This window comes from Lissotriton helveticus, chromosome 10 (assembly GCF_964261635.1).
Source record: "Lissotriton helveticus chromosome 10, aLisHel1.1, whole genome shotgun sequence".
NCBI lineage: Eukaryota > Metazoa > Chordata > Amphibia > Caudata > Salamandridae > Lissotriton > Lissotriton helveticus.
In genome coordinates this window covers 175,985,164-176,004,650 of record NC_136071.1, presented here as the reverse complement: position 1 = coordinate 176,004,650, position 19,487 = coordinate 175,985,164, and the positions used below count along the sequence as shown (strand labels likewise).

General features: G+C 43.6%; 1 protein-coding gene across 3 annotated transcripts in view; it reads left to right on the top strand.

Annotated features, from left to right (window-relative positions):
• The window catches only part of FBXL18 (F-box and leucine rich repeat protein 18), a 230,587-nt gene that overhangs the window by 6,925 nt on the left and 204,175 nt on the right, over nucleotides 1-19,487 (top strand). For all 3 annotated transcript variants that reach the window (XM_078665025.1, XM_078665024.1, XM_078665023.1), the window contains exon 2: nucleotides 15,266-15,460. In XM_078665025.1, coding sequence (XP_078521151.1) covers nucleotides 15,269-15,460 — 192 coding nt within the window. In that variant the 5' untranslated portion in view covers nucleotides 15,266-15,268. The remainder of the gene's footprint in view (nucleotides 1-15,265; nucleotides 15,461-19,487) is intronic.

Below are 19,487 nucleotides of genomic sequence, written 5' to 3'. Positions count from 1 at the left end.
ATTTCTTGTAAATTCATCATTATTTGTTATTCATTTTCATTTCTTATAACATCTTTTTATCTTTTTGTATATACTTATGTGCAAAATACAAATTCCAACAAATACAAAAAAAGTTATATAATAAATTGCCCCTTGGCTATAAAATTACAACAATATAAATACACATACATTCATACCCTATCACTCATTATAACTTATTGCCATCCACACACTCCATACAAATGCAGTATCTAAATAATTCTTGATGTCATATGGCAAAAATAAAGAAAGATTTTTTGCCTAATGTAAAGCCACCAGCTGTTAAAGATAGCTTCCACGCAAGGTCGACGCGCGTTTCGGTGGGTTGTCTACCACCTTCCTCAGGACCTATGTAGACACAAACATTCCTTACATAACCAAAGCCAGGGGATCTGAAATCAAAAAATAGATATTGTTGTGCATATATCTTGAAACACAAATTTTAAACCAGCAAAGTACATATTTACAAATGAGTCAGCCAGTGGTGACACCGTTATGTAGAGTCTCCAAACCAGATTTTAGATGGTGAAAAACTAATACATTTCATAGTGCCAGTGATTTTGAAAGTAACGATTTCAAAAAAGAAAGCCTTCACCAAATTGATTTAGAAACAAGTAGTGAGAAAAAGAGGTAAAAGTTAAGGATCTATAAGGGCAGAAAAGAGGATATTCAAACGACCCAGCCAAAGTGATCTACTAAAGTCCTAGTTACAAACTAACCATTAACACTGCATACTTGTTATTTACAAACTCTATGACCGATATTTTTCTTAAGATTCAGTCAATAATACCCGGTTTTTCAGCAATACAGGTTTGCGACAAGAATTTCTTACTCCTAGGGCATAAGAACATAAACTGTCAGGTAACTGTACTAATATAAAGTTCATAGTAGCTTCTTAGATTCCAACAAAACCCACCGTCTATATTTCTATGTACTTTGCTGGTTTAAAATTTGTGTTTCAAGATATATGCACAACAATATCTATTTTTTGATTTCAGATCCCCTGGCTTTGGTTATGTAAGGAATGTTTGTGTCTACATGGGTCCTGAGGAAGGTGGTAGACAACCCACCGAAACGCACGTCGACCTTGCGTGAAAGCTATCTTAAACAACTGGTGGCTTTACATTAGGCAAAAAATCTTTCTTTGTTTTTGCCATATGACATCAAGAATTATTTAGATACTGCATTTGTATGGAGTGTGTGGATGGCAATAAGTTAGAATGAGTGATAGGATATGAATGTATCTGTATTTATATTGTTGTGATTTTATAGCCAAGGGGCGATTTATTGTATAACTTTTTTTGTATTTGTTGGAATTTGTATTTTGCACATAAGTATATATAAAAAGATGTTATAAGAAATGAAAATGAATAACAAATAATGATGAATTTACAAGAAATGAAAATGATTAACTAAGAATGATGAAATAAAATACTAAATAAATGCTACTCATTAGTTTGGAGGTTTTTGTTGTGCATGAATAAAATGAAACAAGCAAACTATGTTGGTAATTCAAAGCATATAGGTCATGGGGGAATCTCTTCAATAATTGTTATTCCTTTCTCCCCTCTCTTCCCTGACCTCAAAGTAACGTTAGAGGGGTCCCCTCCTTTATGTGGCAGACTTTGGGACAACAGAATCTTACTTACGATCTGGAACTTTTTTACCTGGATATCCCTGTTAAAGATTAAAGGTTGGTTTTTGAGTTAGTTAGTGGTGTGATGTCTGGTGCAGCGTAAGTTCAGCTACTAGGACCACTTGGATATTTCTTGATTGAAATCCACTGAGGGATTATAGGTTTTGAGTGAAGTGGTGCATAGTAGTGAAGGTGCTTAAACAGTGATATTCATGTAAGATCTTGTCTATGGGATGCACAGGCACCAGCACCACTTTGATATTTCTCAGTTGAAGTCTTGTTGGCTGTATAGATTTTGAATTAGGTGGTGGTTTAAGATCTAGAGGAGGGGAATCTCATGTACGATCACCACTTCAATTTTTCCTCAAAGTTTAGAATTTAGTGGCGGTGTGAGATCTCAAGTTGCAGCAGCTCTGCTGCCTTGACTGTTTGGATAGTCCAATGAGGGTCTGAAGTTTTTGAGTTGGGTATTGCATGTGGTCTAGAGCAGTTGAAACTTAGCTGCTAAGGCCATTTGATAAGTTATTCGCTGGATGTCTAATGAGAATGTGAAGGGTTTGTTACTGGATTTTTGAAAGATTCGGAGTGGTGAAAGCTTGTTGGTGGTGATGCGTGAACTGGGGCAGCTGACTCTCTGCCACCAGGATCACATGGATATTTCATTCATAGTTTGTGATAGAAAATATGGAGTATGAGAATCTCCGCTCCTTTGGCCAATTAGATATTGTTTTAGTTGTGGGTTTAATTGAGGTTATTAGGTTTAGAGTTTTGCGGTGGTGAAAGATTTGGTGGAGCGTTGGCTTGGCTACCGAGACCTATTTAAGTATCTTGTAGCCAGACGAAGAGAGGTAAACCGAATACACCACCAACTCCACCACTGTAGTAGGCCTATCAGGTCTGCCAGGAAGGGGAAAGTTGGCCACCATAGAAATACTGAAGACACAGTATTGGTAAATCTGCCCCATTTCCACTTCACTTCTGCCCTTAAAAGTTAGTCACCCCTTAAAGTACCTTTGTGGAAAGAAATCACTCCAACTCAGAGGCGCACACTGTATAACCGCTCACAACAGATAATGTCTACAAACAGAGGATTTATTAAACGTACACACTTTTATTTACACATTGTTGAAACCTCTCAACATTTCAAAAATATTCCTGGTTCTCCCTGCCAACACGTGTTTTACGCTTAAAACTGGCCCTTCCTCTGGGTATCAATGGATCAAAACAATAGGCCAAAACCTTTTTTATAACCATCTGCTGTGATCCCTTGAGACCCTGAGAAAGGGCTGTTTGAGACTTTTCTTTTGTGAGCTGCTGTGCAGTGTGAGCCTGCGAGTTAGAGTGAACTTTTCCTGCAAAGGTACTTTGCCATTTTTGAAGTTTTAAGGTGGTTGTCAATCTTGCTGCGGCACACTGGCATGATAGGTAGAGCAAACATGGCATTGTAACCTGTTGGGAAGTACAGCGTATTGACTAGAGGATATTGATCAGTATTTGTCAACACTCTGTCTCAAATATAAATACATTCCTTCCAAAGTTGGCAGGATCACATCTCCACCAATGGATGACTTACCATCGTTTCTGGGTGGACCCCTTATACCTATTCCTGTGATGTCTGCGGTTTACACTTGGTTACCTCATTTCGACTTTTGGGTGAACCAACAGACTCGCTACTGTGGTGCCTGTATTATTACTTGGGTCTCCCTATCTCCGCTTCGGTGTGGAACCTATTGACCTACCAGTATGGTGTCCTCTGCATTTCCTGGGTAATACCCTTTCTTGTTTTTCTCTGTTGTACGCAATTGTCCTGTGTAGAATGTGTATTTTTATTTTGTTTTTGTGTTTTATATAAGCACTCTTACACATGCTGGCACCTTGGTGCTAAAAACAAACCCTGTCAAAAGGACTGTATCCAGGAAATGTGTATTTGTTATATTGGGTACAAACGTTTTTAAACCCTTCTCTAAATGTTTGTCCTTTTGTACCTTTCCCTACAGTTGGGGAGAGTTTCTTCCAATGGATGGCAGCTGCCAATGAAAAGACTTTGCCTCCTAGCTTCATTAAAATATATATATATTTTAAACATTTTGGAATTTGTAGAATTAATTGATAATCTAAAGCAAATAACTGGTTGATACTGTGTTAAGCTGGTTAATAAAGGTGTTTGATGTTCACTATGAAGAGCTTGAATTCAAGACAGTCTGGCCCACATTACAAGTTGCTCACTGTAGGATGTGTTGATAATAACTGTTACCAAGATATTTAGGTATTTATCTAGTATGATAATTATCACTTATCACATGTTTTTCACTTGTTTTTTTTTGGGGGGGGGCATAACATACAGATTTTGCTGGTTACTACACCAAAATCTGCATGTTACAGATTTAACTTGCCATTCCTCTCCTCCCTCCCAACCCCAATAAATATCAGCAGATTGACTTGCTGATATTTATCATAAAACATATATATCCAATATGTGTGGTAACAAGAATTACAGCACTTATCATAATTCATCGACCCATTCATAATGAGGGCCTTAGACTGTACCACAGTTCTCTTCTTGAGGGGCAGCCAGGGCAGTTATGTCAGTGCTGGTGTAATATGATCTTGCTTTAATAGACCTTTCTCGCTGCAATACTTTGGTTTGGCTGGAGTTTGAATATCGGTTCTGCCTGAAGCTCTAAATATATTACAGTGGTTAAAGTGAGTAGAGATGATGACATTCATAAACCTTATCTTGTAAGGAAAATAAAAAAAGATGATATATTCTAATCATCGCATGAAGATGTAAAAAATAAGTACAGAATACAGCACTAATCTGAGCTGTAAGATTCAGAGGCATCGGTCTTGACTCGAAGAATGTTCATATAAGGGACTAATTAAGGAAAGGCCCCTAACATCCTAGGTCATATATCGCAGATGTGGTAGAAACCAGAGAAATCAAGACCTCTATCTTTTCCCCATCCCTATTCACCTGGTTTGACCCATCCATTTGCAAATAGCCATACAGATTTCATGCACTGACATCACAATCATTGTATTTTTTAAGACTAATCGGAGTGCCATCGGCACACCTGAAAAACATCTAGCCAAATTAGTGAATTGGAAGAGCCAGCATGAGTACACAAAAGTTGAGCAGTAGTGGGGATAAGATAGAACCCAGTGGTACTCCGCACAAGCCCTTCCGTGAAGTTTACGTAAAGGAGATTAGAACCTCTTTCTGCATCGGGAGATTGAGTTGTCCCAAACCAAAGCTATGGCTACACCCTGGAACCCCAGACTATAAAGATGTGCTTGCAGAATCTGGTGGTGATTGGCACAATCTAGTAATATAAGAGCTGTTGAGAAACCTGTTTCTTAAATTCGCTGAAGATCATGTGGAGCCAACAACAGTGCTGTCTCAGTACTACATCCCAAGTGAAAACGAGTCAGCAGTGCATGAAGGTTTACATTGATCTCCACAAAATCCTATAACTGATTATAGATCTCTCTTCCACACAATTTACATAGCTGTGGTAACTTGGAAATATCCCCTTAATTAGACAGCATTGCTACACGAAGAATTGCTTTTTTCTCTTTAAGATGTGTTGAGTAGCTGCAGATTTCTGTTCACTGCGTACCTTTTCGGAGACCAGCGATGCATTGATAATCTTTCTGACAAGGGTTATCTCAACTAACAACAAATCTTTATTTAACCTACCATTAATAGGTCTTCAATACAGTCAGATGATCTCCATCCTCTTACTAGTATCCTTCCCTAATAAGTTGACTCAGGTTGGAGAGGCTTGAAGCATTGGGAGTAATATCCACTGCTGCAGGGCCAGAACATAATATACTAATCTTCCAACTACCTATTGTTCGTATGAGCGAGTCAATATTCTTTGGTGGTTTGTGTTCCTTTCATCACTAAGAAAATCTGAGAAACACCAATTGCAAATGTTTGCTTTAAATCGTGCTATGTTAGCCATCGTCTTTGGTATGGTCTGTATAGGGCATGCAAGACTTGGAAGCAGAAAGAGATGAAAGCCCTTCACAGTGTGTAAACCTGTGTAAACCTGCTCCATTTTGCCTTTCTCTCTCTCTGAACCTTTGTTTTCCTCAACTGGATTTGATTTCTGAGACAATTGAAGGTGCTCTACATTTTCGTACTCCAGAACTAATCACTAGGCTCTGTTGGACAAACCATAAACATAATATTTGTAATGGACACGTTCACCCATATTGTCGTTTGGTGCTGAAATAACAGATGTTTATTGTTACCCACAATAAGAGCTGTTTATTGTTACTCACCTTTATTGTTTAAAGGCTTAGTGGAGCCGCTGGCATTCGAGCAGGTGACAATAACTTCAGTCATTGATTCCTGGAGTTGTTGCATTAGTCTATTGAGCCACCAGACACTAGCAAGTGTTACATCCAAATAGTACACATAACCATAGTTGAGGTTGACTGTTGCCTGTTAGGCTATGGGAGACAGTTGCTGAGAACTGATAATGGAACGCGTTGGCGCAGCTATTTTTACCTCTTAACCCAAGCAGGTGCTCGACAGATCTCCCTTGAGTAACATCTCTTCAGCCTCTCAGAAACTGGGACCACCACTTCGCTTGGAAGTGAAGTGAGTGGCTAGTTTTTTTGTTTGTGTCTGCATTTGGGAGTCTTGTGTGTTGTGTGCATGTTGTCTTCCAACAGACACTTTGATTAGAGGACAAGTTGAAGATTGCGCTCTATGGTGTCTTTGCCCTGGTGGAAATGACAATCTACATCTACCTGGCACTGGAGTAGCCCTGTAGCATCTCTTGGCAGGTTTGGGGTATTCACATCATAGCACATACTGAGAACTGGCTGGCTCAAAATACTGTGTGAATAGTTCTAAGTCCATCTAGCTGTGTCTCCTTTTCAGTGTTTCCCCATCTTATCAGATCGAAGAGCCACTGCGTTATGAAAGGTGAGCCTTGCACCCTACTGCTGTTCTTCTCTTGGCTAGTATATATGCACGGTCCACTAATCTGCGTGTGGCTTGTGCTTTTTTTCAGTCTAGGTTGTAGTCCCAATAGATCAGATTTTGAGTAATGCTTGGGTTACCAGTCCATTTATTCTGCCTCTGTTTGCTCCACTGTGTTGTAATATTCCTTAATTTATGTACAATATATAGCATGTGGTTGAAGCCTGCGTCATTGGTTTTGTATCTTGGGCATGCGCTGCTCATCCAAGAGTACATTTTGTTTATTCGTTTTGGGGTCAGGTGAGGTTAGTGTAAGTAGGTAAATTGTAAGAATTTAAATTTGGATTCTTGGGCACCTTCTTCGTGTTCACTGATAGTCTTAAAGATTCAGGATCAGTTATTTAAATATCAATCATAGTTTTCTCTGATCTCAAAGGAGCGGAGAGCTCTGTTTTCATATAGATCACCTACTGTCTCACACTCTTCTTCCCATCGGCGCCTGCTCCATAATTTGAATATTAATCTAAAGTGTGGTAGGCATTCTATTTGTCTCTCAGGACATAATTTAAGTTGTCTCCCATTAGTTTGACACTTCTCTGACACCAGTGTCTGGCAACAGCCCTATTTTTAGGAGTCAGAGCATTTACGCTTTGCTTGCGAGTACTGCTTCAAGTAACATGGTTACAGTCAATTTGGCTTCTCTATGTATTCTTTCAGGATTTCTGCTACTTCTAAAGCATCTTGCTGGCCTTTGCGGTTGCTTTACCAGGTAATATGTCTCATAATTGGGAGCTGCTAATACCCCAAAGGGCAACTACCTTTTTCATAGCAACCCTTTTCAGTCGCTTCAGCAATATGAAGTCGAACAGTGATGCATGCAACTCGGCAAACGTTCCTTGTTATCACCACTGTCAGGGCTGCAAAAATATCAGTGCCCTTGGCAATACTATAATTTTGGATATTGCTTTTCTACTCATGGCAGACTGGAGTAGCCACCATTAGGACGTATTTTCGTTGGTCGCAATAGCCATGCCTAAATTTGTGGTTGGCAGTTGCTCGTCTCTGCTGTATATATGCAACCCCAGGCACCTAAATGTTTCCCTCTCCCAAGGGAGTCGTTTCTGGCCAGATGATTGTGTTCATCTTCTGGATGTGAGTTCTACGAGTATATGGAGATTTTGCCACACTTTATTTTTAGAATCAAATTTTTTTTATTAAGCAGCGACACATCATTAGACACAGCTGGGCTGCCTAAATCCACCGGCCGGCAGAGCGTAGCCTGACAACACTGAAACACAGCCATGGGGTCTACATCCCAGAGGGCGACCCGGCGAGGATGGACTATCGGCCAGGTGGCGCAACCAAGTCTTGTGCTGGTACTGCATTTTGTAGAAAAGGAAAAACAAACGGCAACAAGAAAACAAAGACCTACCCACCCCCACCAACTCCCTCCCCCCACTCCGCATCAGCCATGCTTAAGTTTCCGCCCCTGTCTCTAATCAGGTCCACGCCCTCATAAAGCAGCTCCAATCCCCCTATGAGCTCGCCTGCGCCGGTTCCAGCGGGATAAGCTGCAAAATTTGCAGGAACTTGGGGCATGTAACCTCCCGCAGATCGCGCGACAGCAATTGAATGAATGGTTCCCAAAGCTCCGCATATGTCTCCCCCTTGCCATCCACACAGAGGGAGAGCCGCTCCATACCCAATAACAACCACAACCGTCTAATCCAATCTCTCGGGTCGGGGGCAGCAGGTGAACGCCACTGCGCAAGGATGACTAGGCGCGCGGCCAATAGAGCTAGGGCTATCTGCCTACCTCGCAGGGAGTGCCAGGGAAACGCCTTAGGGTGCGGGAGGCCTAGCAGTACATGCTCCGGGGCCCTGGGAAACGTAATACCAAAAGCGTTGTCGATGTCATCCAGCACCACCCGCCAGTAACGCACCAGCTTGGGGCAGTGCCAGAGCAGATGAGTCAGGGTGCCCGTCGCACCACAGCCCCGCCAACAGAGACTCGGACATTTGGGGTCCCACGCGTGGATCCTAGCCGGCGTGTGATACCAATAGGAGACCATTTTGTAGGCCGATTCGGCACCAGCTACATTAGAAGCAGTGTGGTGTGCGCAATAGTGTACTTTGTCCCACTCTTTGTGCGTTAGCGGGCGGCCCAACTCCGTCTCCCACCGGACCTGCGCCTTGGTGCGTTGTGCATGAGGACGCGCAGTAATTAAGGCGTAGAGTTCAGAAATAATCCTGCGATCATCTTTCTTACAGACAACCCAGCGCTCTAGTTTAGTCATGGTGCGGGACATGCCCGCAAAGTTGGGAGGCAGTGTCACCCAATGAGCGACTTGAGAGTAAGGGAAGGCATCAGAATTCTGCAACGCATAATATTCTCGGCGGAGAGAGGAGAACGGAATCCGCCCCTCTAGATGGAAAAGATGGCCCACCCTTTTGCAACCCAGCTCCCTCCAGCGCTGAAACACCGGAGAGGCGCATCCCGGGGGAAACTCCGGGTTGTCCACTATCGGCGTCCTAGGTGACGGAAAGGTGGTCCACCCCCGCTTGTACGCCAGCCGATCCCAAGCGTCCATCATTGGGGAGGTGACCGGCGAGGAGTATAAGCCCCAAGCCCTGTGTTTACGTGGGAGCCACAGCTTGCGCCAAAGGTTGCAACCCGCAACCGTCTGGTCCATGAATAGCCAGTGTTTGCTAGACATTGGTCTGTTCCATTCGAGGATAAAGCGCAGGCAAGAAGCCTGATAGTAAGCTTCCACGCAGGGGAGGCCCAATCCGCCCTCGGCACGGGGGGCAAGCGCCCGGGACAATGCCACCCGAGGACGCTTATGGTTCCACAAGAATGTGGTGAGCAGTCTCTGCAGTTTCTTCAGTGCTCCCGGCGGGGGGCGCAAGGGCAACATCTGAAAGAGATAGAGGATGCGCGGGAGGATCGTCATCTTTATCGCTGCCAGCCGGCCGAACCAGGCCAACTGCAGTCGGGACCACTCCGACACGGATTTAGCTGTTTGTTCGAGCAGGAGCCTGTAATTGAGGGAAACAGTCTGCGAAATCGTGGGTGCCATACGTATTCCCAGGTAGGGGATGTCTGTGTGGACCCACTGAAAGTCAAAGTCCCTCTGAAGATCGTGGACCTCCGCCGCCGGCACTGAGAGGTTGAGGCACACTTTATTTTTAGACCAAACACCCTGCTAAAAATCTTCTTCTGTGTTCGTGACTGCCGGCAGGTCTATCTCTGCATGTCACAAGTGTAGCAAGATTTCATTGGCATTCAAGGATATAACATGATATTGGTTGGCTATTTGTATTCCCAAGTTAGGACCTTTAGCCATAAAGGTTCTTGTTACAGTCACTATCGCTGTGGAACCATAGTGAAGACAAAGGGCATACCTGATGGTGCTCTTTCCTATCATTCATTGTTGTGATTTAGTATACATGGAGGATGTGTATTGAATGAGGGGCCTACTATCGGAGGCAGGCAGCTCTCAACTCCATATCACAATTTCATATGCCGCTTCAAGTCATTGGTGACTAATGTGGCATTCATCTTTCGTGGCAGGTGGGGAGAGTAGATTGTGAGAAGAGGTGTACTCCCTAACCTCCATGCTCGTCCCAATGGAGACAAACGTTCGATAGAGGACTTGGGCGAGCAATGCTTGATTGTGTGGTTTTCTTACCATTTCATTGTCAGGTGGCTCATGGGGGGATTTCTGCATGCGATCTCTCTCCTTTCAGGAAGTCACCGTTTGGTAAGGGTGATACTTTTGCTTCTAATCTTTTTTTGGGGGGAGGGTGGGGATCTTGAACAAGGATGCTCACCGTAGCCAGATTTCCACAGTCTGGTGCAGGCGAACATATGACTTGCTTGGGGAAAGCATACCAACCTAAGATCATGTACAAGCACAGCAGAAGTGGTGGGTCTCAATGTGTAAAATAGTATGCAGGCACACATACATCTAGCTAAAAGAACCCCTAAGTAGAAAATGGTGGCTATTTTAAAAACCAGCATTTGCAAATCCAGTAGGTCTTGCCTTCTTAAACTGTTGTCTTTGCCAATGCTTTTTGCTGATGGAAAAAAAAAAGGTGTGATGTGGTGGCAGATGCCGGCCACATCATTGCGTATGTGTATGCATATATTATGACTTGGGTGCGATGGGTGTGAAGATGAGTGACATAGTTGTAATTTTTTTCTTGCTGATAAAGTTGCAGGATGCAATGTTGGATCAATAAATGTAAAACAAATTACATTTTATTTGTAAAAATTATTTAATAGCTAGAGAAAAAAAACCTAAATGATTTTAAAAAAATGTATAGGACCCTGAGGGCGTGGGAAGAGTGAGTGGTGACTGGGGGACGCTTTGGGAAGTGGAAGGGAGCTTCAAAGCAAAATAGGCCCACTAAAATGCTTTTTGGACTAAGGAGTGGCCTGGCTTCAAATGGCAACTATTGTGCCTCCCAAACATTTAGTAGAAAGCCTTTTTAGGTTTCGCTGGAGGGCGGAGCTCTTAGCTCCGCCTCCAGAGAAATCTCTTGATTTCCAGTAAGGAGAATGGAATACGCCCCCCTGTCCCATTGGCTAGCTCCATAAATGGAGGCTAGCCATTGGAACAGAGATCTGTCCGTCAAGGCCGGACCAGATTCGGGGGCGTTCCCGAGATTTTTTCCCAGGGCGGAGTTACGTTTTTTCCCGTTCCCTCCCCTTTCACTGATGCGCTGTCCCCTTGCTGTCCTGTGCACGTTTCCCGCCGTCCGTGTCCTCTCCCGCCCCCTCCCGCCGTCCGTGTCCTCTCCCGCCCCCTCCCGCCGTCCGTGTCCACTCCCGCCCCCTCCCGCCGTCCGTGTCCACTCCCGCCCCCTCCCGCCGTCCGTGTCCACTCCCGCCCCGATTGATGGTGATCTAGAGCCGGTGCCCACCCGGCATTTGCCCGTAAAAATCAGCCCCCGCCTGCCTACCTAAGGAGAAGGGCCGCTGCGCTGCCCGCAGCGACCCGGAAGTGGTTGGCCGGCCGGCCAATCCCAGCGCGGCCGGCCGGAAGTGCCCGCCCCCGCAGCCCGGGGGGAAGAAAGAAGAAGCATGGCGGCCGGTTTGCAGGGCTCCCGTGATGCGAGGGAGCCCTGCTGCATCTAGGAGAGGAGAGGAACCCCGCCCGCGGCCCCAAAGCGACCGCCGGAGGAGTGCTGCAGGGAGCAAGGCTCCCGTGTGAGGAGGAGAGCCCCGCCCGCCAGAAGACAGTCGGTGAGTGCGGGTGCATACGTTTTTATAGACAATGTGTATTCCAGTGGCCAATCCTACATCTTGTTTTGTTTGTTCTCTAGTCTGTCCACCTTCATGTGAACTCCTGGCGATTGCATAGTTAAGTTATTACATTACTTGGTTATTCTTTTGTGCAGATGTGTTGACTTATTTCAATACCGAGGTTATGTTTATGGAATTAGTGGCAGTATAAGGAATCAAGTTTGGAGACGCATTTAATAATCGTTGAAAAATAAGCTGTCGTACATGGAATAGTTGGATCTATTTTTGAGCAGACTTTACTTCAAAAGGTGGCAGTGTGTTATGGCCACGTCAAGGAGTAGTGATTAACTTGTTATGCCTGCTCTTTTGACATCCCATGGCATGTTTTCAAAAGTATGTAAAATAACTAACTGCAAAACCACAGGATACTCAAAGCGGGTTTTACTGACATAGTGGCGCCTTTTTAGGTTGAAGTACAGTACAGTGCTAAAACCTGGACCTCCCCAACAACACTAATTTTTAAAGGCCCCTTCACATACAAGACTACTCGGAGCTTTTATAACACACGATAATCGTTTAGTTACTTTTTAGTGGCATTTTTGAAGACTAATGTCCACTGTCTCTATACCTTGGTCCGGAATCTTGTACAACTTTTTTTTTTGTCTGAATGATTTCAGGACGGATTTTTAATAATTGACTTTCTCCATTTGTTTGGGGGGGGGGGGGGGCGGCCGCCGGGATGCAGCAGTGACTGTTTCCCCACTATTACCGCCCCTCTACCGCATTTGTGTTAGGTGGCTTATAGAGTTTCCTGGGTCCTTTGCAGGTTTTTCCTGACATTGGTAGCATGATGCTTAAGGACCATTACTAATTGGCAGCTGCCTCCACAGAAATGTTGGGTAGAAAGGGTATCAAATAAAAGTGAGGGGAAGCAGGGTCTCAATCACGGACAGCCTTTATCTTCTCAAGCTCCAATAGCTATATTTTCTACTGAGAGTATTGTTTCAAGCACCAGTGTCAATAAACATTTAACGGAGAACATTGACACACTCGCAGCTGGTGATTTGGAAATGTCCTCTCACATTGGAGCTTTGGTTCCCTCTGCCTTCTGTTAATAGCTGTACTGCTTGCTAGACAGGTAGGGTTCTTTAATAGTGATGGGGCTCTGTAAACGCAAAGGCAGGCTGTGCTAACACAGAGGCCAGGGCCCCTCTGCTGAAATGACTGCTCAGTTAAAAATGCACACAGTCACAGCGATATTCTGGTTTAAATAACTAGCAGCCCGTATTGGAACAATTTAGGTCCTTAGATTGGTTATCTTTGCATGCTTGTTCCTTCACAGCATTGTATTAGTCAATATCCTGATTATATTTTGGTATTGCTCAGACGTGGCATACATCTGGGTGTCCACTACTTTTAGTAATCTAACAAGGTGAGTTAAGCAGTAATCGGTGGCTACATGGTTGACAAACTAGCACACCACATTGTCTGATCTTCTCCAAATCTCTTCGCCTCTGCCTCTTGATCTGCAAACAAGGGGTGCGCCATGGCCAGTAGTTAGAGGTGTGTTAAAATCTACCATTTGCAACATATGTTTTCCATACAGAAGAAACGTCACCAATTATTAATGTGAATCGGTGTTAGTTGGAAAAGTTTAGCAAGGGTGTATAGAAATGTTTCAGGTGTGTTAGTTCTTTAATCATTTTATCCTGAGTCTTGGCAAGGACTAGGTTCAACGTGATCACTTTACTAGGCTATCTGCTGCATTTATTCAACAGATTCTAAAAGGAGAATCAGTGCGAGCTTCCAAGAACGTGTTTTAATAAGATCCAAGTTAATAATGCTTAGATCTCCAACATATGAAGCATGAATGGATGGTTGGAGACAGCTGGAATCCTAAGCTACAGACTCCAGGTTACACATAGAGCTCCCTGATGGGTGCATTAATCCACCAAGCTACATCACCGGCTTTTCTGGGTATGTTCTACTAATGAATGCATTACGGGCTTACTTCAAGTGTCCTTTAACAGTGTTATCAGAGGTGGGATCGCAAAGGTAAAAACAGAGGCTGCCCCTGGTAATTTTCACTGGCGACCTCTGAGTGACCTCTTAAAGCTGTGTGGGTGTGTGTGTGGCTCTGGGTGTGTGTGTGGCTCTGGGTGTGTGGGTGTGTGGGGCTCTGGGTGTGTGGGGGGGGTGTGGCTCTGGGTGGGTGTGTGTGTGTGGCTCTGGGTGTGTGTGTGTGGTAGTAATTGCTGTCTGATGAGCTCGTCCAGTAGAGTACAATAGGTCTTACATTTGCGAGAGATTAAGCTGTTGGCAATGTAAATGACAATGCCATTTATTTATCTGTTTTCAAAACCAACACATAAATAAAAATTTTGTCATTTACAATGCCAATAGCTCTAACTTTTGCAAAGGCGAAACCGTTGCATTGTAAATGCTTGTTTTAAGAACTGTGAAATGGTTGAGGAGGATCAACGGAGTGGGGCGAGTGAAGAGAAAACAACGTGGCCTATATTTGAGCAGAGGGGACGCTGCACAAGAGAGCAAGAAAACGCAGGCATTCTCAAGGAGCGCTTAATAAAAAAAAATTGTTTCCTAAAAAAGAGCAGGGGATGGTTAAAGTCATAATTATTGTAAAGAGGCTATGCTCCAAAGGAAGGGACAATAAGAGGAAGGCAAACAATCAAATAAGAAATATGCAGATGAGTGACAATATGCCAATGCAATGGTAAACAATGGTCTGGCTCTAAGCAGACTGTAAGTTTTTGGTATGGCCCACAAGAGGTTTTAACCTATGGATAGATTTTAGCGAAACCTAATTAGAGGGTGCGCTTAAATCAGCGAAACTATTAATCGTAATTGTACACCATTTAAGATTATACTTTACTGAACTATCAGACTAGAATTTAAGCCATATTAAATTTTAAAGTGCTACGCAAACAAATGATGGACGGAATGCTGAATGAATCATACATTCACCCCCAGTCAAGAGATCTGGGTTAAATCCATTGTTCTTTTGCTCACTACGCCACCCCAGTTTGGACCTAGCCATATGGTAGTCCTGACCCTGTTACTCATGGGAACAGTCCAGCCCGAACTGCCAAGCCAGGTCCTCTCCGGACCTGAAACAAGCATCCTGGGATTGGGGGCATATGTTTGACAATGTTTAACATTCCATCCATCATCTTTTTGTGTTGCATATTCAATTTTAAAACACACATTTAGCAGAGTTTGAGGCTCAAATTGAATCACTCATCTTCTGAAAGGTTCCTCTAGATTGAGTTAAAACGTCTAATAAGATTGTAAGTGGATAGATGCTGTGATGAGAGAAGTATTTGGGGATTTGCTCATGATGGACACCACGAGGATGCCTAACATCTCCTTTTGTTTTTATTGTTGGATATTTATGTTTTAGGAGATGCTGAATGAGGAGTACACTGAAGAAGGTATCAACCCAACAGAGTTTTCAGATGAAATTCTATTGCACATCCTGAGTTACATCCCCAGTACAGACCTGATCCTTAACGTTAGGAGGGTGTGCCGGAAGCTTGCAACACTGTGTCTGGATAGTAGCCTAACCAAACATGTTGTTCTGCACAAGGAATATCTGGTAAGTTTACATACATGTGCAAAGTTCACACCGAAAATGCTTGAAACAAAAGTGGGCTAGGCGACCATATTTCCAAGTGAATATAACAGACTATTCCGTGCACATAAACATGACTGAGAATGTGATAGGTGATCAGTGTTCTTTTCTCTTCAGACCACATGTAAAAGAAACAATTTTTTTGGGTACAAACCTCAAATCTGCCTGATTATTTCCCCTCCCCCACACAACAAAGAATGCCTCACCTTCTTTTTTTGCTGTATGTAAAACATGGACGAGGGGTACATAATTATAAAGCGAAGGAGCCTCTGAACAAATATTCCAAACTGTAGTTGTCCTGACTATTTTATTTTTCTGCCTACATTACTAAGCATTGAAACATATGAATGTCTGTGACAATACAGGCAGAAGCCCCCCTTCAAACACACTTAGGAGCATTTCTTGACCATCTTCAAAGCAACCCTAAAAGGCATCTTTAGAGTCAGTTTTATAAAGTATTGGCTATCACTCTTACAGTCTTACTGGAAACTGATATTCTGTTCCTTAATACCCACTCTCGTCTCTTGAACTCTTCTTTTTGGAGTACAGGCACTGAACCACCCACTCGTCTGTCCTAAAGCAAGTTCTATTCTGTGTAGATGTCATCATTCCCTCAGGTCAACCTTGACACTTATTGATGTTTCTTTGTGCATTCTACATTATCTTTTATTTCTGAACAAGTCTATTGTAATCATCGCCTTTACCTCCACCCAACTTGACTATATATACAGGGTATGTCTCTACTTCACTTGTAGACTTCCAGAAGATAATAGATCTACAGGCCGACATATCCTGGGACTCCAAACGTTTGAACATGTCAACTCTCCACTTTCTGATCATCATTAAACAAGTACATTTGTACTCTCTACATTCTACATTTTCCTAATTACAAACGGGCTGCTTTTCTCAGACAGACACTAAATTAACTTGCTTAGACATAAACTGTCAATCCGAAATGTGTGGTTCGGAGATTTGTGCTTTTGGTGTGTTAGTCCTGAATTTAAGAAGGATACCGGTAATATGCTTAAGTAGGGTTACATGTGACCGTAAGGAAAGACAAGTTGCTCTAAATTTGCTATTCGCCTCTGATTTTACAATAATAACGGAAATAGTGAAGATGACTAGAAATGACTCTTTACTGAATTTACACTTTTGTGTAAGTACTGTACTCACTCCATCTAAATTAATTATAGCAATCAAAACAAGGATGAAAATTTTATTTTGCAAAGCCCGGATACAGATAGACACGCTTTTGGCTGTGCTATAATTGAGTCCTTGTCCTTGAGATGGATATTGTTCTATTGATACTGGGCAGAGAGCAAAGCTACTCAGCCCAGGGAAGCTCAGGCTACGCAAAAGGGACACAAACTGACACAGACTTTTTTGGGGGTTAAAAAATATTGTCTTGACAAATGTATTCAGTAGGACACCAGCATCTCTGCAGGTGCTCTGCACTCATTACTGATCATCCCATCTTTGGTGCCCATAAGTGAAGCTCGATACACTGAGACCATTGCTCCTGCCGACCTGTCCTCCAGCTCACAAACCTGCTCATTCCAGACATTCTTGGCCAAATCTGCTAAAATGATCCAGGGGGTGAAGGAATTGTATCTGTTCTCAAATGCTCAAACAGCCAGCTATATTTCTGTATTTCACCACATGAAATTAGGGAATCATTGGGAGACTATGCCTCAGTCATCTAGTGTTAAAAACCAGAGATTAGGAGACAGAAAGATCTTTGGACCAGAACATGTGCGCAGAAATCCGTACAAAGCCACTTTCCTTTGCCACTCTACATATGATCCAGTATTTACCCCTGCCCAAACCCTAATAGAATAGGCAGCTGCCTTCACACCCTTAGAGAACGGGTTTCAAAAGGATATTCCCACCGCAAAGATTAGTAATGTTAGGGGGCTGGTATCATGTGACATCTTGAGAGCTCTTTTACAACAAAGAGAGGAGTGCCCCCTTACCGGCGTTTACAGAGAAAGTCTCTGTGCCAACAGTGCGAGGCTTGTGCCCAACCTGTATGTAGGACAAAGCGTGTCCTTTATGAAGACCCCTCACTCTTCAACCTAGTTGGTGACATGCTTCATCATCGGGGTCCCACCCCGGAGGCCGAGTGCCAACGGGGTGTGCTTCGACACCTGATTACAGTGGAGCGGGTTTTGTTTCTTTATATGTTGCAGTGAAAACAAATGATAAGTGGATTAAAAAGGGGCCAATGCTACTCACCTCAAGACTTTATTCCGGAGTGACTGGACACCCAGTAAAAGAAATGTGACACCTATGCCTATTTAGGAAGACTCCGGTGTTCAAGACGTATAGTGTAATTAAAAAGCGACGTGTGCTATGTGAGATAAAATAGGTCTACATGTTTCAACCATCATACGATTGTGGGTTTTCGTCAGGACCAATGTGTAACAGACCTGGGTGGTGCGCACACGCTAAGGTGCGCCCTGCCCTCGGTCAGTGAAGGAAAGAAACAAAAATCTGTTTCTTGTCAAAAAATTCTTCTTCCCGGTCTGGAAGAAAAACTCAGATTACTGAGAGATACTGCTTCATGGACGCCCGTGTTCCAAGGGCGATGCTCGCATCACTTGCAGCTTCTGCTCCTCGATCAGTAAACCTACTTGGTTACCAGGACGGTCCGCCCCGTGCGAATCCCTGATCTTGAGAGCTCTGCCACAGAGTGAGCCCAATTGGCATCCCTTAGAATATGAGCCAAGCTATGGGCCTGTGGTAAATAAATAAATAATACCCTATTTTTGACTAGGCATATATCATAACAGATAGCTCAATAAATAAGAGTCAAGATTCGAGGTAGTAGGAGTTGTTGCAGGTTTATTACAGCATAAGGACAGGAACAGGACGACCTGCATAGGAACAGGATGACAGGGCCCGGCAGCTGCCGGGGCTGGGTCTGGGATGAGCGCGCTAACTTTTAATAACAATACATGAGCTTATATACAAAACGCAAACACATAGCATTACATTGCAGTAGGCGTAGCAGTGGGTGGAGCAGAAGGCGTGACGCGTAGCAGTCGCGAAAGATAAGAGTAAAAGTAGGTGTAACTGGGCGTATACATAGACATGTGGTGCAGACGTAACAGAATATGTCATGAATGGGGCGGAAACATTGGAGGGGGCTACCTAAGGAGCCGGGACCTCTAACCTGGTGGTGCGCGCAAACTGACAATGACGTGTTACTAGGAGAAGCTGGGGGCTATGAACTCTGTGCTAGGAGCAGAGACTAAAGTCTGGAGGGTCGGAGCGACATGTACCTAAACCCTATCTAGTATCTGATGTTTAGGGAACATGTTGATATAAACTAGAAGTCATGAGGGGAGAGGCTAACTTGATTCTAAGACTGGACCATGCATTATTCTACATGTAGTGCGTGATGAAGAATATTAAATGACCATTTAATACAGTATTTCTCTAACGTGGAGACGAGAAGGCTAGACAATGACGGAAACTATTGATACAGTTCAGTAGCTTAGGAATGCAGAGAAGGAGGACTGAACTGATAACTGGAACTATAACATACTTTTGGCAGACTCAGAGGCAGAGCCAAGCTGCACCGGGCACTGCGAGGCAGGAAGTAAGTGAAGGGTCGAGGATACAGGTGGGGGCTGGATCGCTCCTCAGCGAGGCTTCAGGAGACAGGAGCTGAATCTGATGTCCAGGCCCTTTTGAGGCCTAGAAACGGGGACTTTATAATGGAATAACGTGCACACTGAGAAACGTGGCAACGTAGCTTTACATAGGCCTGATATCCGTAGTATTCACGAGGCCTGGAAACTGGCATACTAGAGGTGGACACAACTGTAATTGCGTCATTAATCAGACATGGGGAATAACATATGCATATTGGTCATGCACACATAACATATGATGGATGACACGTAGGGACACAGAACATGGCAAAATTTACTTTTCCACAGGCCTACATCCGGTCGAAAAGCAAGGGGCTTGGGAGCAAAGACTT